General features: G+C 41.1%; 1 protein-coding gene across 2 annotated transcripts in view; it reads left to right on the forward strand.

Annotated features, from left to right (window-relative positions):
- Positions 1–23,588, forward strand: part of LOC137384298 (matrix-remodeling-associated protein 7-like) — a 134,248-nt gene that overhangs the window by 88,278 nt on the left and 22,382 nt on the right. For both annotated transcript variants that reach the window (XM_068058133.1, XM_068058132.1), the window contains exon 3: positions 20,338–20,428. In XM_068058133.1, the coding sequence (XP_067914234.1) occupies positions 20,338–20,428 (91 nt within the window). The remainder of the gene's footprint in view (positions 1–20,337; positions 20,429–23,588) is intronic.

The raw sequence follows: 23,588 nt of genomic DNA on the forward strand, positions 1-23,588 counted from the left end.
AATAACTTGCAAGTCAATACATACAACATGTATTGCACGCGCTTCACCAACTGTTATTTCATCAAAATACAATCTAGTTCATCAGGCATCATTTGCCTTTAATAAATCCATGCTGGCTGGCCCTTGTTAACCCATGCTTTTCCAAATGAATAATTTTGTCATTGATCGAGGTGGGAAAATGAGTAGAGACCATGGACGTTTGACTGACCTGTAGTTACCAGGTTTATCGCGCTTTTTATTAAAAAAAAAAATAGGGATGTAACATTTGCAATCCTATAGTTCTCCGGCACTGCTCCCATATCCAAGAAGGATTGAAAGATTGTGGTCAGAGCTTCTATCTCCACCCTTGCTTTCCTCAACAATCTAGAATGCATCCCATCTGAACTGGATGGTATGTTAGTTGAGTGGTGCCAGCCTATTTGACACTATCTATTTTTTAAAAAATCCTATCAACATCTTTACTCTTCAACCCCACTGTCGTCGTCATTCTCCATGTAGACTGAGTATTTTTTTTATCTTTCAGTACCTTTTAGATTTTTTTTTTTCTGCCCCTATATTGCCAAGCTATTGCTTTATAACAATTTTTTTTAATGGTTAAGATTTGCATTGCCTTTTTATGTTGTCCACTAATTTCTTTCCTCATCCCTTTTTCTGTATCCTCCAATTTCCCCTGCGTACTCTTTACCTGACATTTAAACATAAACCACTTTTTTTTTTGTTTTCTCAAAGGAAATGGGAGTTTCATTGAAGCACTAACTTTGTGTACTCTATCTTTGCTCCTTTTATAGGGAATATGCTTGGTTTGCACCTGAACTATTTCTGCCTTGAAGCCCTGCCATTGCTCATTTTACTGGCCAATCTTTGTTTCCAGTCCATCTGTGCTAGATCCCTTTTCAAATCATAAAATTGGTATTTTATAGCTTTTTTTTTTACCTTTGACCCTTTCCCATAAACTTTTAACATTGTTCTGTCACTTAACCAGGTATTTTCACTGAAACATTTCTATTTGACCTTTCATTCCCCAGAATTAGCCTGGGCTGGGAACATAACTGATTTAAAAAGCTCTCCTCTACACATTTTAGGATTTCTTTACTCTCCTTGCCCTAGTCTATATTAGGTTAAGTAGTTATTGCGCTTGTTGACAATACTAGCAATGAATTTAATATCTTGGTGTCTATTTATTACTGCAGTCATGGGAAATGATATTCTGAATGTTGTAGTAGTAGTAGTATTCCTGATCTGAGTCAAACATTGCTTTAAACATACATCTGGGTTCTAACTAATTTGCCTTCCCAACAGTTCCTATAGTTGCAATGAGCTGTTGTGCAGTAATTCTGATTATACACATGTGCTTATTTAAGTAGGGGTGGGGGAAAGACTGGGTGAAATTCCACTAATAGAAAATGCACAGCTAGTTGTACCATAGGAAAGAAGCCAAGTCTGAACCTATCCAATTTGGAGTTTTATAATGTGCCAAACTTAGTGCTGACTGTCAATTGTCCACCAGCCTTGGTGATTTTATTTCAGGAAAATGTTAATAAATGTACATTAATTTTACTGGCTACAGTATAATGCTTTTTCTCTCCCTTGACACTCCTGAAGATCAAAATTCCTGCTCTGGTATGGATTCCTAGGTGGCAGAAGCTGTTCAGTATTTTGTTCCTCATGTCGATTTTAATTGTGAGCTTGGACAGTGAGTTTCGGGAGGCTATGACTCTCATCCAGAGAGAACTCTAGTCTGTCTTTCCTTGACTTCCATGTGTGCATTTTCAAGTGCAACAAGCTGGGATATAGGCCCCTTTCCTGCTCCTCACTACTTCATTTAAGTTGTGGGGCAGTGAGGCCACTTGTTGCGCTTGTTAATGTCTGACTAAGATTAGAAGTAGTAGCAGAGACCAGAGTTTGAAATTTGCACTTTGGTCTAAAGGCCAAGCATGTTGCCTTTGTACTATATTATACTTAATGAACTGAGCCATCAAGGAATCCTCTGCCTAGTAATTTAACGTCCAGATATTTAAAGTCACTGAAGAGGTACCTTCTTCCCAGAATTGCTACTGCCTTGCAAGTTGAGCAATAAAAAGGCCTCCGATTCTGCAGCAAATTGGAGCAATAAACTGAATCAAAAGATGGTATGTTTTCCATAATGTTATCTGCACAGAAAAACTGTGAATTAGTAAATAACTTGAACTGAAATAATCCAGAAGAAAAGCGAATCAAATTAAATAACTCCTCTTTGGCAATGTCAGCTGGTGATGCTGACATGATTGGCTTGGATTTTTGATTTTTAGCAGCTACTCTTGAAATTTTTTTCTATGTATTTTGGGTAAAGCTGTTAAAATCATGTCTGTTTTCCCCATCCTGTTTTTTTTTTGGTTTCAATTTCCCACACTGGCCATTCTATGTTCTTTTTGAATGCCCTTTATTAGGTACTAACTAGACTGCTACGCAGTAGGAATTGGAATGAAATTGACCAATATTAGATCAAAGAAATAGTCGGCAAATTTCATCACCATTAGTCTTGTCTAATCTGAATTTTTGGCTTCAGGGGTACAAGAGCACGTGAGAGGCTGGGAATTCTGCAACTTGTAACTCCCCAAAGCCTGTCGATCATAAACATTGACTCCCACCACCAGTACACAGTGGCAGCACTGTGTACCATCTGCAAAAGGCACTTCAGCATCTTGCCAAGCTGCCTTCAACAGAGTTGTCAAATCTGTTACCTCCACCTGAAAGGACAAGGGTAGCAGACCCATGGGAACTCCATTACATGCAAGTTCCCCTCCAAGCCACACACCATCCTGAAATGGAACTATGTTGTCGTTCCTTCACCGTTGCTGGTTCAAAAGCTTGAACACTCTCTTCCCCCCCTTTCCTTCCAACCACCACCAGCCCCTCCCACTTTGGGGGTAATTAGGAATGGGCAACAAATGCTGGCCCCTCCAGTGAAGCTCTCATCCTGTGAAAGAGTAACACTTTTTTTAATATATATTTTGGTGCATTAACCAGAAGTGCATAACATCACCTGTTCTAGTAATTTTGTTCTCTAACAGGAGCAAGTATCTTATTGCTTCTAAAGGCCTTTTAGCCCACAATTTAACCAATTTGACTTGGTTATTATTGACCACTTTTAATCCCAGTGTAAATCCTGCTGACTTAAAAATCAAGTTGACATGTTAAGGTTTTTGGGATTTGGTACCATGCACTTGTGAAAGCATTATCTGAAATCCCACCAAGCTGTCTATAGGAGCATAACCAAAATGACTATCACGCAAAGTGCATTCTCCTGTTCAATGAGATTGTAGCTGATCTGTGACCATGCTCCATATAGCAGCCTTTGCCCCATATCCCTTAATTTTAAATCTGAAGTGGAGACTTGCTAACCAAAGGTATTATCAATTGATCTAGCATTAATTGCTGTTCACAGGAGAGTTGAATTTCGCACCTGAAAAGTTTAGCTGTAACTTTTTAGACTATGCCCCCAGGCTTAGACTGCCCAACCAGTGGAAATGGGGTAGATAGCAAGAAATCTATTCCCTTCTATCTTAAATTGTTGATCAAATCACCCCTTTCCCTCCTAAAATTCTAGGGCGCACATCCTTGTTGGTGTAATCTCATCTTGTAACTTAATGCTTGGACTCCACATATACTAGTAAATCGGCATTGCACTCCCTCCAGACCAGTGTATCCTTCCTAAGGTGCGGTCACCAAACTATTCAGAGTACTCTGGTGATCGTGATCACAATTCGGTTAGGTTTACCTTAGCGATGGGCAGGGACAGGTATATACCGCAGGGCAAGAATTATAGCTGGGGGAAAGGAAATTATGATGCGATTAGGCAAGATTTAGGATGTGTAGGATGGGGAAGGAAACTGCAGGGGATGGGCACAATCGAAATGTGGCGCTTATTCAAGGAGCAGCTACTGCGTGTCCTTGTTAAGTATGTACCTGTCAGGCAGGGAGGAAGTTGTCGAGCGAGGGAGCTGTGGTTTACTAAAGAAGTTGAAGCGCTTGTCAAGAGGAAGAAGGCGGCTTATGTTAGGATGAGACGTGAAGGCTCAGGGCGCTTGAGAGTTACAAGCTAGCCAGGAAGGATCTAAAGGGAGAGCTAAGAAGAGCAAGGAGAGGACACGAGAAGTCATTGGCGGATAGGATCAAGGAAAACCCTAAGGCATTCTATAGGTATATCAGGAAGAAAAGAATGACTAGTTAGATTAGGGCCAATCAAGGATAGTAGTGGGAAGTTGTGTGTGGAATCAGAGGAGATAGGGGAAGCGTTAAATGAATATTTTTCGTCAGTATTTACAGTAGAGAAAGAAAAGGTTGTCGAGGAGAATACTGAGATTCAGACTGGTAGGCTAGATGGGATTGAGGTTCGCAAGGAGGAGGTGTTATCTATTTTCACACTTTCCAAAATTGCTAAGTCCCCTGGGCCAGATGGGATTTATCCTAGGATTCTCTGGGAAGCTAGGGAGGAGATTGCAGAGCCTTTGTCCTTGATCTTTATGTCGTCACTGTCGACAGGAATAGTGCCGGAAGACTGGAGGATAGCAAATGTTGTCCCCTTGTTCAAGAAGGGGAGTAGAGACAGCCCTGGTAATTATAGACCTGTGAGCCTTACTTCAGTTGTGGGTAAAATGTTGGAAAAGGTTATAAGAGACAGGATTTATAATCATCTTGAAAAGAATAAGTACATTAGAGATAGTCAGCACGGTTTTGTGACGGGTAGGTCGTGCCTCACAAACCTTATTGAGTTTTTTGAGAAGGTGACCAAACAGGTGGATGAGGGTAAAGCAGTGGATGTGGTGTATATGGATTTCAGTAAGGCGTTTGATAAGGTTCCCCATGGTAGGCTATTGCAGAAAATACGGAAGTATGGGGTTGAAGGTGATTTAGAGCTCAGGATCATAAATTGGCTAGCTGAAAGAAGACAGAGGGTGGTGGTTGATGGCAAATGTTCATCCTGGAGTTTAGTTACTAGTGGTGTACCGCAAGGATCTGTTTTGTGGCCACTGCTGTTGGTCATTTTTATAAATGACCTGGAAGAGGGTGTAGAAGGGTAGGTTAGTAAATTTGCGGATGACACTAAGGTCGGTGGAGTTGTGGATAGTGCCGAAGGATGTTGTAGGGTACAGAGGGACATAGATAGGCTGCAGAGCTGGGCTGAGATGGCAAATGGAGTTTAATGCGGAAAAGTGAGAGGTGATTCACTTTGGAAGGAGTAACAGGAATGCAGAGTACTGGGCTAATGGGAAGATTCATGGTAGTGTAGATGAACAGAGATCTTGGTGTCCAGGTACATAACCTGGATAGCAACTTTCAGGGATTTAATAGGGCTGTTAAGAAGGCATATGGTGTGTTAGCTTTTATTAGTAGGGGGATCGCGTTTCGGAGCCACGAGGTCATGCTGCAGCTGTACAAAACTCTGGTGAGACCGCACCTGGAGTATTGCGTGCAGTTCTGGTCACCGCATTATAGGAAGGATGTGGAAGCTTTGGAAAGGGTGCAGAGGAGGTTTACTAGGATGTTGCCTGGTATGGAGGGAAGGTCTTACGAGGAAAGGCTGAGGGACTTGAGGTTGTTTTCGTTGGAGAGAAGGAGGAGGAGAGGTGACTTAATAGAGACATATAAGATAATCAGAGGGTTGGATAGGGTGGATAGTGAGAGTCTTTTTCCTCGGATGGTGATGGCAAACACGAGGGGACATAGCTTTAAGTTGAGGGGTGATAGATATAGGACAGATGTCAGAGGTAGTTTCTTTACGCAGAGAGTAGTAGGGGCGTGGAACGCCCTGCCTGCAACAGTAGTAGACTCTCCAACTTTTAAGGGCATTTAAGTGGTCATTGGATAAACATATGGATGAAAATGGAATAGTGTAGGTCAGATGGTTTCACAGGTCGGCGCAACATCGAGGGCTGAAGGGCCTGTACTGCGCTGTAATGTTCTAATTCTACTCCAGGTGCAGTTTAACCAGGGCTTTATATAGCTGAAGCATGACTTCTACCCCTTTTTTTGTATTATATAAAGGCCAGCATTCACCTTTTTTGATTTCCTGTACCTGACCATGATATTTTAATGGTCTAGGTACCTGAAACTATTATTTTTAGCTTTTCCACTTTGGACCTAAAGGTTAGAACAGGGTACTTTCTAAAAGCTGATGACCTCACATTTGCCTACATTGAAATCCGTTTGCCAGTTCACTATCAATATTGCTGTAATTTTATGCTTGCAATGCCACCCATCATTGCCATATTGTCCAGTCTTATTACCTGTTTTGGTGTTGGCATATCCCCAGTGTGTGTCTCCTTTTTAACTTGGGTGTGTGTGCAGGGATGGGTGGGGGGTAGATAGTATAGCTAAGAACTCTTCCTCAGCTACAAATCTCCATCCCCCATCAGCTAGTCCATCTACTGTCTTGATTACATTCTTTCATAATTTTCAGATTGAAGGTAAGGAATAGGAGCAAGTGCAGGCCATTCTGTTCCTCGTGCCTGCTCTGCCAGTCAAAATGGCTGATCTCATCATGGCCTTAACTCCACTTCCCTGCTGGCCCCCATAACCCTTGACTCCTTTGTTGATCAAAGACTGAAACACTATACTACTGTAGATGTGGTCTCGCCCAATGCGCTATACAGTTATAGCAAGACTTGCCTACTTTTATACTCCACCCCCTTGCAATAAAGGTCAACATTCCATTTGCCTTTGTAATTACTTGCTGTACCTGCATGTTAACCTTTTGGTGACTCTTACAAGGATACCCAGATCCCTCTGTTACAGCATTCTGCAGTCTCTCTCCATTTAAATCTACATTTTTATTCCTGCCAAAGTGAGCAACCTCATATTCCCACTTTATACTCCATCTGCCAAATTTTTGCCCACTCTCAATCTTGCCAGATTGTGTTCTCACCAGTTTGCTTTCCTACCTATCTTCATATCAAATCAGGCTACAGTACAGTTGGTGCCTTCATCCAACACATGAATATAGATTGTAAATAGTTCAGGCTCCAGCCAGCACTGATCCCTGTGGCACCGCACTAGTTATGATTTGCCACTCTTAAAATGCCCCATGTATCCTGTTGGCCAATCTTCTATCGATGCTAATATATCACGCCCCATACCATGAGTTTTTATCTTGTATAGTAACCTTTGATGTAGCAACTTTATCAAATGCTTTTTGGAAATCCAAATACAGTACATTTACTTCCCCTTTACCCACCCTGCTTGTTACATCTTCAAAGACTGCAAATAAATTAGTCAAACACTATTTCCCTTTCACAAAACCATGTTGATTGTGTTTGGTTATTGTATGATTTTCTAAATGGCCAGTTACTATCTCTTCAATCATCGATTCTAGCATTTTCCCAGCAACGGACATTAGGTTAACTGGCCTATAGTTTCCAGATTTGTCTCCCTCCTTTTCTTCAACGGAGGTGTTAGATTTGTGGTTTTCCAATTGGTAGGGACCTTTTCAGAATCTAGGGATTTTTGGAAGACTGCAACCAATGCAGCCACTTCCTTTTAAGATCCTCAGATGCAACAGGCCATCAGGTCCAGGGGACTTGTCAGCCTTTGATCCCATTATCATTCCCACTACTTGTTGCTGTAGTGATGGTGATTTCAGTTCCTCCCTCCCTTTTGCCCCTTGATTTTCTACTATTCTTGGGATGGTTTTGGTGTTGTCTTGTGACAAAACACTTGTTCAAAGCCTCTACCATTTCCTCGTTCCCCATTATGAATTCCCCAGTTTCACCCTCTTAGGGGGTCAGTGCTCACTTTAGCTACTTTTTTTTTTTCTCTTTTATATATTTGTAGAAGCGTTTATTGTCTTTATATTTTTTGCTACCTTTCTCTCGTACCATCGTTTTTCTGGAGGAAAAAAAAATGATCCTTTTAGTTTCTAAGATTTTCCCAATATTCTGGCCTACCATTAATCTGTGCAGCATTGTATCACTTATCAATTTGATACCACCCTTAACATCCTTAGCCTGCCATGGATGGTGGATCCTTCTCGTAGTCTTTCTTCCTCAATGGTATATATCTTTGTTGAAAGTTATGAAATATCTCATGTCTGCCACTGCTTCTGTATCTTACTGTTTTTAACCTATTTTCCCAGTCCATTTCAGCCAACTTTGTCCTCAACTTTTGTAATTTCCTTCATTTAGGTTTAAGACACTTTTTCAGGACCCACATTTCTCTGCCTCAAACTGATCATAACATGATGAATTTCACACTCTTGCCTAGACTATCTTTTACTATGAGGTCTTTCATTAATCCTGTCTCACTACACATTACCAGATCCAAAATAGCCTGGTCCTTTGTAGCTTATAGCATTTTTTTTTTGTTTGTTCACGGGATGTGGGCCAGCATTTATTGCCCATCCCTAATTCACCTTAAGAGGTGGTGGTGAGCTGCTACAGTCCTTGGGATGTAGGTACACCAAAACTCCTGTTAGGAAGGGAGTTTAGGGGAGGCAGTGGTAATATTAGACTAGTAACCCAGAGCTCCAGGCTAATGCTCTGGGCACATGGGTTTGAATCCCACCACAGATGGTGGAATTTGAATTCAACTAATTAATCTGGAATTAAAAAGCTAGCCTAATAGTGACATGAAACCATTGTCAATTGTCATTATAAAAAAAAAAATCTGAACCACTGATGTCCTTTAGGCCCACAAGACTCCAGACCCACTGCAATGTGGTTGACTCTTCACTGCCCTCTGAAATGGCCTAGCAAGCCCCTCAATTGTATAATTTGATGCAACGTATTCTAAGAAACTCTTCTGAGCACACTGACCTCATACTCTAATTTCGTTTGTCCAAGTGATGTGAAGATTAAAATCACCTATGCTTATTGCTGTACCTTTTCTTGCAAGCTTCTTATTTCTTGATGTATACTGTCCTCCATTGTAGCATACTGTTGGGAGGTGGAGGGGCTATAATTTACTCTCACCAGTGACAACTTTCCTTTGCTATTTATCCCTACCCAAACTCATTCTACATTTTGATCTTCTGAACCAAAATCCTTTCTTGCTAGCATACTGATCTCATCCTTTTTATTAATAACTACCCCAGCTCCTTTTTTTCTCTTTTTTTCTCCTGTCATTTTGAAATGTCAAATAGCTTTGTATATTCAGGTCCCAGCCTTGGTCATCTTGCAACCATGTGTCTAATCTCGATCATATCATATACTCAGTTATTTCATGTGCTATCATTTAATCCATCTTGTTTTGAAAAGCTACGAGCATTCCAAGAGCCTTCAATTCTGCTTTACCACTTTTCCTTACTCTGATCTTATTTGCTAGCACACTTATGTTTGTATGCTGACAACATCTGATGCACTCTAGTTCTCCTAAACCCCACCCCCCCCCCCCCCCCCCGTATCATTACCTTGCACTGTTTGCTTGTCCTTTCTCTTTAACTTTTCAAATTTCGCCTCACATGACACCTTTGCCCTGCCCCCCCCACCCCCGGCCACGCTATTACATTTTTAAAGCCCTAGTTATGATTCACCAGGACACTGGTCCCATACAGTTCAAGTGAAGGCTGTCCCAATAGTGCAGCTCCCTCTTTATACAGTACTGATGACAGTGCCCCATGAAACTCACTTCTGCACCAATCTTGGAGCCATGTATTCAAATCTGATCATCTTTACCCTGTGCCAATTTGTTTGTGTCTCTACTACTTATCCAGAGATTATTACCTTTTGTGGTATGCTTTTAAATTTTAGCCCTTAGCTGTTCATACTCCCTCAATTGAAGCACTTCCTTAGTCCTACCTATGTCGTTAGTACCCTCATGGACCATGACAGCTGGATCCTTCCAGTCCCAAGGAGAGATATCCTTAACCCTGGCACTGGACAGGCATGTGAGCCTTCAGGACTTGTGCTGTTGGCTGCAGAGAACCATATTTATCCCCCTAACTATATATGGTCATCTCTCCTCTCTTTTCTTTTTCTTCTCCCTCTCCTCTCTTTTCTTTTTCGTCTCCCTCTCCTCTCTTTTCTTTTTCGTCTCCCTCTCCTCTCTTTTCTTTTTCGTCTCCCTCTCCTCTCTTTTCTTTTTCGTCTCCCTCTCCTCTCTTTTCTTTTTCGTCTCCCTCTCCTCTCTTTTCTCTTTTGTCTCCCTCTCCTCTCTTTTCTCTTTTGTCTCCCTCTCCTCTCTTTTCTCTCTCGTCTCCCTCTCCTCTCTTTTCTCTCTCGTCTCCCTCTCCTCTCTTTTCTCTCTCGTCTCCCTCTCCTCTCTTTTCTCTCTCGTCTCCCTCTCCTCTCTTTTCTCTCTCGTCTCCCTCTCCTCTCTTTTCTCTCTCGTCTCCCTCTCCTCTCTTTTCTCTCTCGTCTCCCTCTCCCTCTCTTTTCTCTCTCGTCTCCCTCTCCCTCTCTTTTCTCTCTCGTCTCCCTCTCCCTCTCTTTTCTCTCTCGTCTCCCTCTCCCTCTCTTTTCTCTCTCGTCTCCCTCTCCCTCTCTTTTCTCTCTCGTCTCCCTCTCCCTCTCTTTTCTCTCTCGTCTCCCTCTCCCTCTCTTTTCTCTCCCGTCTCCCTCTCCCTCTCTTTTCTCTCCCGTCTCCCTCTCCCTCTCTCCACGATGCTATATTCAGTTTGCTCATCCTCCCTACAGTCCCTGCTTTCATCCACAAAATCTGCATTGAATCTGTTGGATAAGTGCAAGGGCTAAGGCTCTTCCAGTGCCACCTTCTGGATCCCCATACCTGCCTCGCTGTTGATCACTCCCTCCTGTCCCTGACCGCAGACCAAATCACAAGTACCTAGCCTAAGGGGTGTGCCTGCCACCTGGCACAACGCATCACGGTAACTTTTTTTTTATTCTTCTCCCCCGCCCCCTCACCTGAAGCATCGCAGTATCCGAAGCTCAGACTCCAGCTTATCAACTCTGAGCCGAAGTTCCTTGAGCTGAAATACTTATTACAGATGTGGTTCCTGTGAATCTCAGGTGTCCACCAGTTCCCACATTTTGCAGCTGTAACAAGTCAGCTGTCCTGCCATCTATACTGTTTTATTTAACAAATTAGGTTTAGAAATGTCACAATTATCTGTAGTTATATCAATTGGTTTAAGTAGTTGAGCTATAAATTTTAATGCAATACTTGCATCTCCCCAGTACCAATGGAAGTACTGCTCCTGAGGGGGAAATAAACTTAACTCAGGAACCACTCACCTGCCTGTTCACTTAATGAAAGCCTCTGGGTTTCAGCTGTCATTTTTCACTGTTGGGTTCCCATTCACAGACCACCCCTTTTTTTTTGTAAGACGTCAGAACAGCACTTCCTCCCTCGCCGTACCAAATTCCCAAGCTCGCTCACTCTCGAGCTGCACTCTGTCGCAAGCTGCTACCATTCTGCCTGCTTACTACATTGCTGAGATTTCCTCAACCTGTCTAAATTCTCTTGCTTGTTCTCTCTGTTTCTGTTAACTTTTCTTGTCTCATATTTTGTTCCACTGTTTTCTCTAAGCTGGAGATTCTTTGATCTGCATGCATAATGTATTGCAATTGAGACTTGTACAATGTACTATTTTCCCAGACCTTAGAATTGAAGAACTCTTCACCTGCTTCTACTTCCCCTTTGACAATTTTAAGGCTTTTAAACTGAAGTATAGTATTTGTGAATTTTTATTTTCTTTCATTTGGATCTTCACAATTTGAGAAAAGCCTGATGAATATATGCTATTGAGCAACCTGTCTTCATGGTGGCTTCCTTTTATTGTGGTTCAAGTTTTCTGGCACCGCAACTTGCAAACAGGCAGTCTTTGCAAGAAGAATGAACATCTTGCGGACTAAAGCCTGTACTCCTTGGTGTTCAATTAACTAATTCAAAGGGGCACACACTAGAGCAGTTAAACTTGAACAGATGTGGAAGACTGTGACTGAGTGTTTGGAGAGTAGAGGTGAAAAGTGAGGATTCCTATCTGGCAGAAAGAGGCAGTAAAACTTTGATTTCAGGCTTTACAAGGAAATTTTAACTTCTCGGGGATTGAAAGGAGTGTTTGAAGGTGAGTCCAAGTTATTTGGAGTAAGTTTTTATCAGCCAGTTGTGTTATGAGAGTTTGATTTTTAGATCATTTAACATCAGACAAAATCACTGTCTTCCATGGCCACAGCAATGTTCAATATTTGGTTCATGTTGAAATTATCCAGGATGTACATGACCACATTCATTCTATACTTGTTGGCGGGCCCATTATGAAGCACCCTGAATTAATGTAGCGCTGCTGATCAGTTATTCAGTACTGAAAATCTGTGTGTCATCTTGTGTGCCAGCAGAATGTAGTTATGTTCTGACATGTGTTGGCCATGCAGTGGGGCCATGAACCCATGGTTTTGGCATCTCCTAATTGTCAGTTTGCTTAAATGCTGATGCCAAATGTTGCTTGAGGATTAAGTATTATCAAAGACATTAACACGTGCTCATACACGTTCTTTTTGTTTTACATTGTAGACTGCCTGTAGACAGTGAATGGAAATCTGAGGTCGATGTGCACCTTTTGGATTGGCTGAATGGGCTTTATCTGTGTTGGCAGTCTGATTTAAAGACCTCGAAGGCAACAGTGATATGAAATTCTTTTGCTAGCAGCATTGGAATTCCATCATTCACGTGTTACCTGTCAGGCACTGGAACCTCTGTTCACTAAATAATTTTGTGGATCATTTCTGCTGTTTGCACAAAATTACCAACAGCTGGCAACTTGCACACTCTGATCAACATGCCACAGAATTTGAATCTTTATTTTGAATATGGTGCTACTGCAGGAATAACCGATTTACTCGCCTGATGTCTGGTTTTATTCATTAACTGCTAGTTGAGATTAAATGCAGTATAATTGCATATTTTGTGTAATTTTGTTAGTATGCTTCTCAGACTGAAACAAAATCAGTAGTAAACAACATTTGAGTATTTGTCTGAGCCATGCTTAATACTAAATGATTCAGACTAAACATAATATAATTGGGTTACTGCGACAGATGGGGGGGCTTTGCCCTGTGCATCATCTAAACATGGTGCAGTGCGTCATCTACTGGATCCTTTCCAGGCCATGACTCAAAGCTTTTTGGTTTGTGAGCAGTCTACAATTGCTGCTGCTTTTTTTTTTGATGTAACTACTAGTCATTGGCTTCAGTTCAACAGGAAATGCAATTTGACTTAATTGTTTTGGTTTGTTTTTCAAATTAAATTGGACCCTCTGGTAATCTGCAGAAAGAAATTTGTACATCTAACAAGCTCACAGTAACAGTTGGTGCATAGCTCTCGTGAAGATCACGTTAATAGGAGTAGGCCAGTCGGCCCTACAAGCCTGCTCCACCATTCGATAAGATCGTGGCCGATCTGATCTTGGCCTTGACTCCTTTCCCCCTGCCAACCTGGCAGACTTGCCCCAGCTTTTAATATAAGGTGCCCTGTTAATGTTTCATTAGTTGTGAGGAAACGTTACAAAATGCTTTTACCCCTCCCAGGTGTGTGGTTTTCATGTACCTTAAATCAGTGCGAGATATAACTTGGCCTTTTTCTTTGCTTGCCTTCTCCCATCTCAGGCACTTGTAACATTTTGGCTTCTTTTCTAGTCTTACTCAGGACTTTTGGATTCTTGTATCCTGGCTCATGTGTGTGGATAAGCCCCATTCCCTTAGCCTTTTTGAGTCATTTAGTCTTGATATATAGCTAAGATTTTTGTAATGTGCACAAGGGTAATGAATAGAACAAGCTTCTTGTTAAATTGCTTTTATCACTCTAGTTATGCTGAGGCTCCATTTGTGTGGCGGGAGGGTGGTCTCAAGCCAAGCTATTTTGTAGAATTTCTTTTAAATGTGCACAGTATTTCTTATTTTGCTAATGAGTCAATGCAGGATGACCAACTTTCCAAACTAACTGACTCTGAACTTCTCTGAATCCTGCTCTTCTGTTCAATTAGCACTGTATAGTCAGGTTTTAACTAGCTTTGGGAATAAGTTGTATTTCATACATATAACCGAACAAGTCATGCATTTTGTTTGCCTAAAACTAGCTTTGCTCATCCCCTTAAGCATGCAGTTTGAACTCTCCTGTAACTTTCATCACATTTGGGTGTTATGTGGATCTTTTTGTCCTTTTTTCCCCCCTGCATCTGCCTTTAAACTGGGATATTGGGTTTAAATGGAAAGTCACGGAGTTAAAAATTATACTGACAACCTTATGTTTTTATCAAGCTATCTAAGTGGCTGAGTGAGATTATCTTTAGTTCTGTTCTTGTGGGGAAGGAGGGGAATGAAATTGGTTCCAGATGACTTGTTTTAGGATAGCTTTTTAATAAAATTTCAAACTTTTTTGGTCTACATTTTATATTAGAATATTCAGCCCGTTGAGCCTACTCCATTCAATATGATCATGACTGATCATATCTCAACTTCACTTTGCAGCTCCCTCTGCACATCCCTGATTCCCTGAGAGATCAAAAATCTATTGTCAGTCTTGATTACCAACAATGCAGTACCCACAACTTTCCGGGGCAGACAATTCCAAAGATTCACAAAGCTCCAAAGAAATTTCTCCACCTCAGTCTTAAATGGTCGGCCCCTTAACCTGAAACTGTGCCCCCATGTTCTAGATTCCCCAGCCAGGGGAAAACAACCTGTTTACCCTGTCGAGCCTCTTCAGAATCTTGTATGTTTCAATGAAATCACCTCTCATTCATCTAAATGCCAGAGCGTAGGCCCAATTTACCCAGCCTTTTATTATAGGACAACCCTCTCAACCCAGGAATCAATCTAGTGAACCTTCAGTGATCCGCCTCCAAGGCAATTATATCCTTTCTGAGGTATGGAGACTAAAACTGCGCACAGTACATGGGTGTGGTCTTGCCAAAGCCCTGTACAATTGTAGCAAGACTTCATTATTCTTATACTCCAGTCTCCTTGCAATAAAGGCCAACATGCCATTTGCCTTCACACATGCTTGCTGTACCTGCATGCTAAATTTTGTGTTCCTTTGTGCAAGTACCTCCAAGTCCCTCTGAACATGAATATTTGACAGTTTCATGCCTTTTGTTTCTCTTCCTACCAAAGTGAAAAAGCTCACATTTCCTCATTATACTCCATCTGCCACCTTGTTGCCCACTCACTCAAACTGTCTATATCTCTTTGCAGCCTCTTTGTGTCGTCCTCGCAGCTTAAATTCCCATCTAACTTTTGTATCAGCAAACGTAGATGCATTGCGCTTAGTCTCTGCTAAGTTAATATAAGTTGTAAATAGCTGAGACCCCACCACTGATCCTTGCGGCACTCAGCATTCTTATTATGAGTTTCTACTTCACATACAAAAGCAAGTGAACAAATGAGCCACAAACATATGCAAGCTTCAGCTGAATGGAGACAGCTCATGTTGATGCAAGGAGTGCCAGTATTTATATTTGCTTAATAAAAATAATTAAATATTGGTATCCTTGTAAATCAAACATTCTAGCTTTCATTGAGCCAACCTACATTTTCCACACAGTATGGAAACATTTAATAGAGTGGATGACAAAACATTTAAAGTAGAATGAAGCCATTTTATGTTAACCTGCAAACTTGAAAATGGTCTTTTTATTCCTATTCTGACTCCTGTTCGTTAACATCCTCCATCCATGCTAATATAAAATGCCCAACTCCATGAGGCCTTGTGTTGCATATTAACCCTTTTGTGCAGCACCTTATTGAATTCCTTTTGGAAGTATAGTACGTCTGCTAGTTTCCCTTCATCTACCCGAGTACTTAATTCAAGTCTGAATTTGCCCAACACTCTTTACTTTTCATAAACGGGTCTGATCGTACTTTGATTTTCTTAGTCCATTAAGACTTAATAGATTCCAACATTTTCCTAATGACTGTCAGACCAACTGGCCTGTAGTTCGTCGTTTTCTCTCGCTCTGCTTGAACAGTGTGACATGTGCTAACGTCCAATCTGCTGGACTGTTTAAGAATCTAGGTTATTTTGGAAAGCCATAACCAGTGCATCCACTATCTCTGCAGTGAAATCTTTTAGAACCCTAGGATGTAGACAATCAGGTTCTCGTCCCTAAGTTTCTCCAATACTTCTCTGCTGTTAGTAATATGTTCTTGTTAGCTCCTTGACTACCCTCTCTTTCTGGTATGTAATCTGTATCTTCTACTGTAAAGACAGATACAAAATATTTTTTCAACATCTGCCATTCATTTTATTCCCCATTATAATTTCTCCTGTCCTAAGGGATGAATGTTGACTTGAGCTGCTCTACTTTTTTTTTATATATAGTTGGAAAAACTCTTAATCTGTTTTTATGTTCCTGGCTAGTTCAGTCATTTATTATTCTTTTTTTTTTTTTAAATTTGTTTGGTTGCCCTTTGGTTTCTAAAACTCTCAATCCTGAGGCTTACTAGTCTTTGGAGCATTATAAGCCTCTTAGGACTGTTGAGGATAGTATTAGATTATAAGCCATGAATGGATGTTAGTTGCTGAGTTTGTATTTTAATGGAATGCATTTTTGTTTTGTATTGTTTCTTTAAATGTTTCCCACTTTTATTTACCACCGTACCTTTTTAGTCTATTTACCCAGTCAAATCTTAGCCAGCTCTCTTCTCATGCCTGTGTAATTTACTTAAGTTCAAGATTCCTGATTGTAACTGGAGTTTGTTGCTTTCAAGCTTCATATGGAATTCAGTTGTATTATCACTCTTCCCCTCCTCCACCCCCCACCCCCCTCACCAAAGGATCTTTACAATGAGACTACGAATTAACCCTGCCTCATTGCACAATACTAGATCTAAAATAACTTTATCCCTCTTGGTTCCACCACATTTTCAAGAAACTTGGAAAAAGTATTGTACAAATTTGACTTCCAGGGTACCTGTGCCAATTTGGTCCAGTCTACATGAAGATTCAAGTCCCCCACAATTTTTGCATTGCCTTTGTTACAAGGTCTAATTTCTCTCATGTTCTGTCCTGTAGATAACCACTGTTAGAGGGTCGATTTAAAGTAAACTACTCCCACTAGTGTTTTCTGATCCTTGTTCATAACCTCCACTCATACTGATTCTACTTCCTGATTTTCTGAGCCAAGATCCTTTTCTCCGTACTGTTCTAATGTCTTTATTATCAGGGCTCCTCCTCTCTTCCATTCTGCTTGTCTTTTTTCCAAAATTGTGTCCCCCAGAATATTTATTTCTCAACCTTGGTCACCTTGTAACCATGTCTCTGGTTTTGATCCAATGCCATTACGTTCATCTTTGTGCTGCAACATTTAACTTATTAAAATGCTTCGTGCATTCAGATAAAGCTCTTCGTTTTTAATCACTATTCTTTGCATGGACCTTCACTACACTATTACTGTTTTGAAAAAATACTGCCTCTTTCATTATCCAGATCACTACACTGCTCTATTACCTTGACTTTTCTCTTTTAAATTTCTATATTTCCATTCACCTGACAAACCCCCCCCCCCCAACTTTTCTTTTTTAAACGCTTACAACTATCCCCAGTCCTAGTTATCCAATTTGCCAGGACACTGATCCCAGCCCTGTTTAAGTGGAGGCCATCCCAGTGAAGCAGCTCCTTTTCCCTAATTCTGATGCAGTGCCGTGTGAATCAAAACCCCTTCTCCACACACCACTGAGCCACATGTTTAAATCTCTAATCTGCTTGACCTTATGCCAGTTGGCATTTGGCTCTGGTAGCAATTCAGATTATTGGCTTTTCTAGTTCCATCTGTCGCTTCCTACGTGGACCACAACGATTGGATTCTTTCATTCACAACCCCAACCCCGCAAACTACAAATTTGTCTCTAGCTGCGAGGCAATGGTTGCAACCCTAGCACTGGGCGGTCAACATAACCTTCAGAACTCCTGATCACAGCTTTACAGAACTGAATCTAGCTCTCAACTATACTGTCCTCTATCACAATCACATTCTTTTTTTCTCTTTTTTTTCTCTCTCTCCTCTTCTTTCCCCCCCCCCTCTTCTCTTCCTTCCCTCCTCTCCTCTTCTCTTCCTTCCCTCCTCTCCTCTTCCTTCCCTCCTCTCCTCTTCTCTTCCTTCCCTCCTCTCCTCTTCTCTTCCTTCCCTCCTCTCCTCTTCCTTCCTTCCCTCCTCTCCTCTTCCCTTCCTTTTCCTTCCCCCCCCTCTCCTCTCCTCTCCTCTTTTCCTTTTCCTTCCCCCCCCCCCTCTCCTCTCCTCTTCTCTCCCTTTTTTCCCCCCCCCCCTCCTCTCCTCTCCTCTTTTCTCTTCCTTCTTCCTCCCTCCCATGCGAATGGCTTTCTGCACTATGGGGCTATGGTCAATTTGCCCATCCTCGTGCCTATTGGTTAAAGATGAAGGCTGAGGTTCTTCCATCACTACATCTTGGATCCCCATACTTGTCTGACTTGCAGTCATGACCTCCTGTCCTTGACTGTTGAATGGCTCTAAGGTTCTACTTCACATAAGAGGTGTGACTGCCTCTTCGAACAATATACCCAGGTAACTTGCCCCTCCTTCACTGATGTCTCTGAATGTTTGCAGCTCAGACTCCAGCTGAATATTTGAGTCCAAGTTGCTCAAGCTACAGATGTGCACTTACCACAGATATGGTTGTCCAGGATTGCTATGCTTTCCATGAAGTCTCTCATGATGCAGTCAGGGCACGCCACCTGCCATGTCTGTCTATCCCCATTTATTTTACCTAGTTAATTTAGTGAAGTAGATTTAGTAGCAAGTTACAGTCTCCTAGTTTGGAGCCAAAGGAACACTCACCAGGTAAAACAATTAAAAAGCAGCACCTCCTTCCCTTCTTCACCAAAATCCTGACATTAGCACTCAGTTTACAAAGCACTCTGTTCCCTGCTCACCACCTGCTTCATGCTCCATTAAGAACGGTATATTTTCATGCCAAGCTGATCAAACTATACATAATGTTTACCTAACTTTAGGAAAGAGATCAATGTGACTAATAGGTTAATCTTGTGTTTCTCTGTAGATGCTGAGTGGCAGCATTTTCTGTTTTTGTTTCAGAAACTGCCGATTGTGAGAGTTGGTCCAAAGCAGATTACGGCATGGAACTGTTTAATAAAAAAAATTAAATGACCTTTTCTCATTTCTAAACAGTTTGTAGTTTCAATAGGTTCTCTTAAATCTCGAGTTTACAGCTGACTAATCTGTGCATTGCTTCCTCCTTCAATTGTATCATTCAACTTAAGCAAACACTATGTTTCAAATACCATTTTTCAGTCAAGTATTGCAGGATTGCCTTGGTTTTCATCTATGGAGCTTAGTAGTTGAAAGTGAAATCATTCCAGAGAGATTCTTTCAAGGAGAATTAAGAAGCAAGGCCCCCAGACATAACAGGTATTCAATTTGCCAAGACCTTCAGGTAGAGACAGCTTTGGTTCAGGAAAAATTGAGTTTTTTTTTAAACTTTCCATCAGCATTAAAGTCACATTGAAAAACCTAGGCCCAAATGTTTAGAACAAATGGGGATTGCGTTGAAATAACACATGTAATATCTGCATCCATAATCCACTTCAGTTGCTCCTGCCTGTACATGTTCTATCAAGTAGGGGATACAGCAGCATTGTGGTTGTTAGTGGATTAGTAATCCAGAGCCTGGACTAATCTGGAGACATGAATTCAAATCCCACTATGGAGCTGTGGAATTTAATTTTAATTAATTCAAATTTGGAATAAAAAGCTAGTTTCACTAATGGTGACTGTGAAAGCACTGGATTGTTGTCAAAAAAAAAACCTATGATTTTTTAAAATTTCCCTTAGGGAAGGAAATCTGCCATCCTTATCCAGTCTGGCTTTTGTGACTCCAGATTTACAGTCATGTGGTTGACTTTTAGCTGTCCTAGCAAGCCACTCCAGTTTTATTCAAGGTGGCTCTCAACCACCTTGTTGAGAGTAATTGGGGATGTGCAATAAATGCTGGCCTTGTCTGTGACACCCACATTCTGTGAATAACAAAAGTGAGATTAAAATGTTGCTAATATACTGAATAAGTTATAACCTGTATCAGCATACTTTGGTACATCGCAGGAGACATTTTGTTTGAACTAAATAAATCTGTGCTAATATGATGCGCTTCATATAGGATAGTCTGGTAAAAGTACGTATGTAATTCAATCAGTCAAGCAGTGCCAAATTGTCAAGGTCTTTTTACAGGTAGATGATTCGAGTGTCTTAACTTGCATATTTATTACCAATATTCTACATTTTTATTTCAAGTTTATTTACTGTAGTACAGTACTGTGCTAATGCTTGAACATTTATTTGTCTGAAAAGCCCAAAGGCATTGATTTGGTTATATTGACTTTCAGTACATGTAACTCTTGTACCATTTGTCTTACAAACAATACACTTTTTTTTTTCAGATGACCTAGTTGATGAGTACCGTCCAGGCAAGATTCGAGGCAGCAGCTATGAAAAAACATTAACTAGAGAAGAGCTGGAGGAAGAAAAACGGTATGTTCACCAGACCAATTGTAACTTCAGAGCTCAATTCAAATTTTCAAGTTGTGCCTGGTATTTCTCTCATCCTGCCCCTCCCTCGCCACCTTTAATTATAATACTGTTTGTATTTGTATGTCTTGCCTTTCAGCAAAATATTTAGTGTGGAGGTGAGTATTTGAAGTTGCCTTTCAGTGTGGAACTAAAGCAAGTTTATTAAGTTGGTCCATGATGGACCAAATTTTGCTGAAGCTCTTCTCACCAGGGTGATAACCTGCCAGACTCGAGATGTGAAGCGGATACTCTGGGACCATCAACTACATTTTGTCAGAGCCATAGTCCTTGGATGTAACCTAACCTGTAATCCTAGTTCGTATTTTAAGACTTCAATACTGAGTAAATCTGAGGCATATGCAGGTGAAGATTGGTTTTGTTTATAACAGTACCCAGGGACTGTTGGGCAAGTAGCCTGTATAGCAAGAGAATGTCAAAACGGGTATGTGGAAAAACTCAAGCAAATATGAAGCTAGACCAGTTATTGGCTCCATTCCAGTTGTCTTGCCCAGCTTGTGTACTTGATCATGGTGGTAGTACAAGTTGGGTGATGCCAAGGAAATGGAAAAGATGTAAGATTAAAGAAATTGAGTTTTGCTCTTATCTCAGGATAACACTATCAATCTTTACTATGTCTTGTCTCTTGATTTCTTGTTTGTGCTCTGTAAAATGATTTATTGATCAATTTGAAAGTGTTATAGAAATAAAAGTAAACTTTTTCTAACCACCTGAATTCCATCGATTTTTACAACTTGTTTAGTAGTTTTTTCATAATTTTTCCTCACAGAGCTACTACTAATCACCTAAAATAGAGCATTGACCTTTTTAAGTCTGCCATGACTCGAGCTATAATCTGATTTTGCCAGTTGTGCGCACAATGCTTTTAGTGGCTTGGCTCCAATGGGAAGCTGAAGGACGTCAAATATCTGAATAGTGGTGAGGAATAAGTGCTTTCCCATTTCCCATGTTTTACAATGCCTGAAGTGTTTTTGGTTGGCATTATGGTTAATGGAACTTTAGGTATTGCCATTTTTTTTTTAAAAGGAAAGGAAAAATAACCAGATGAAGCTTGTGTAGAAGGTTATTACTAATGGGAGTGACTGAACAATTTATGAAGCAGTGAATTCTAAGCAAGTGGAGGGGGACTTAAATGAGGGAGGACTTGGCTAAAGTGGACTGGAAACAAAGATTTTACGGTGGGACAGTTGACGAGCAGCGGAGGACTTTCAAAGCAATTTTTCCAAGTGCTCAGCAAAAGTATATTCCAGTGAAAAGGAAGGACTAGAAGAAAAGGGGTTATCTGCCATGGGTGTCTAAGGAAATAAGGGAGGCTATCAAACTGAAAAAGAAGGCATACAAAGTGGCCAAAAGCAGCATGAAACTAGAAGATTGGGGAAACTTTAAAGGTCAACAGAAAGATACAAAAAGAGCTATAAAGAAAAGTAAGATGGAACATGAGAGAAAAAAACTAGCACAGAATATAAAGACAGATAGCAAATGTTTCTATAAATATATAAAACGAAAGAGTGGCTAAAGTAAACGTTCATCCTTTAGAGGATGAGAAGGGGAATTTAGTTATGGGATAAGATGAAATGGCCGAGGCATTGAACAGGTATTTTGTATCTGTCTTCTCAGTGGAGGACATTAATAACATGCCAGTAATTGACAGACGAACGTAGGTGAGGACCTGGAAACAATCATTATTACGGAAGAGGTAGTGTTGGGCAAGCTAATGGAGCTAAGGATTGATAAGTCTCCTGGCCCTGATGGAATGCATCCCTAGATACTAAGAGATGGCGGGAGAAATAGCAGGTGCACTGACGGTAATTTTCCAAAATTCGCTGGACTCTGGGGTAGTCCCAGTTGATTGGAAAACAGCAGATGTGACGCCACTGTTTAAAAAGGGAGGTAGACAAAAGATGGGGAATTATAGACCGATTAGCTTAACCACTGTAGTGGGGAAGATGCTTGAGTCTATCAAGGAAGAAATAGCAGGGCATCTCGATAGAAATTGTCCCGTTGGGCAGACACAGCATGGGTTCATGAAGGGCAGGTCATGCTTGACAAATCTTTTGGAATTCTATGATGACATTACAAGCAAGGTGGACAATGGGGACCCAGTGGATGTGGTGTACCTAGATTTCCAAAAGGCCTTCGACAAGGTGCAGCACAAGAGGCTGATACATAAGATAAGGATGCATGGCGTCAGGGATAGAGGATTGGTTGACTAACAGGAAGCAGAGTGGGGATAAAGGAGTGCTATTCTGGTTGGCAATCAGTCACTAGTGGTGTGCCTCAGGGATCGGTGTTGGGACCGCAATTATTTACAATTTATATAGATGATTTGGAGTTGGGGACCACGTGTAGGGTGTCAAAGTTTGCAGATGACACTAAGATGAGTGGCAGAGCAAAGTGTGCAGATGACTGTGAAACTTTGCAGAGGAACATAGATACATTGAGTGAGTGGGCAAAGGTCTGGCAGATGGAATACAATGTTAATAAATGTGAAGTCATTCATTTTGGTAGGAGTAACGGTAAAAAGGATTATTACTTGAATGGTAAAAAGTTGCTGCATGCTGCTATGCAGAGGGACCTGGGTGTCCTTGTGCATGAATCGCAGAAGGTTGGTCTGCAGGTACAGCAAGTAATTGGGAAGGCAAATGGAATTTCGTCCTTCATTGCTAAAGGGACTGAGTTTAAAAGCAGAGAAGTTATGTTGCAGCTGTATAAGGTACTAGTGAGGCCGCACCTGGAGTACTGTATGCAGTTTTGGTCTCCTTACTTGAGAAAGGATGTACTGGCACTGGAGGGGGTGCAGAGGAGGTTCACTAGGTTGATTCCGGAGTTGAGGGAGTTGGTTTATGTGGAGAGACGGAGTAGATTGGGATTATATTCATTGGAATTCAGAAGAATGAGGGGGGATCTTATAGAAACATATAAAATTATGAAGGGAATAGATAAGATACAAGTAGAGAGGATGTTTCCACTGGCAGGTGAAGCTAGGACAAAAGGGCATAGCCTCAAGATTAGAGGGAGCAGATTTAGGACTGAATTGAGAAGGAACTTCTTCACCCAGAGGGTTGTTAATCTATGCAATTCCTTGCCCAGTGAAGTAGTTGAC

Source organism: Heterodontus francisci, chromosome 26 (genome assembly GCF_036365525.1).
Source record: "Heterodontus francisci isolate sHetFra1 chromosome 26, sHetFra1.hap1, whole genome shotgun sequence".
Taxonomy (NCBI): Eukaryota; Metazoa; Chordata; class Chondrichthyes; order Heterodontiformes; family Heterodontidae; genus Heterodontus; species Heterodontus francisci.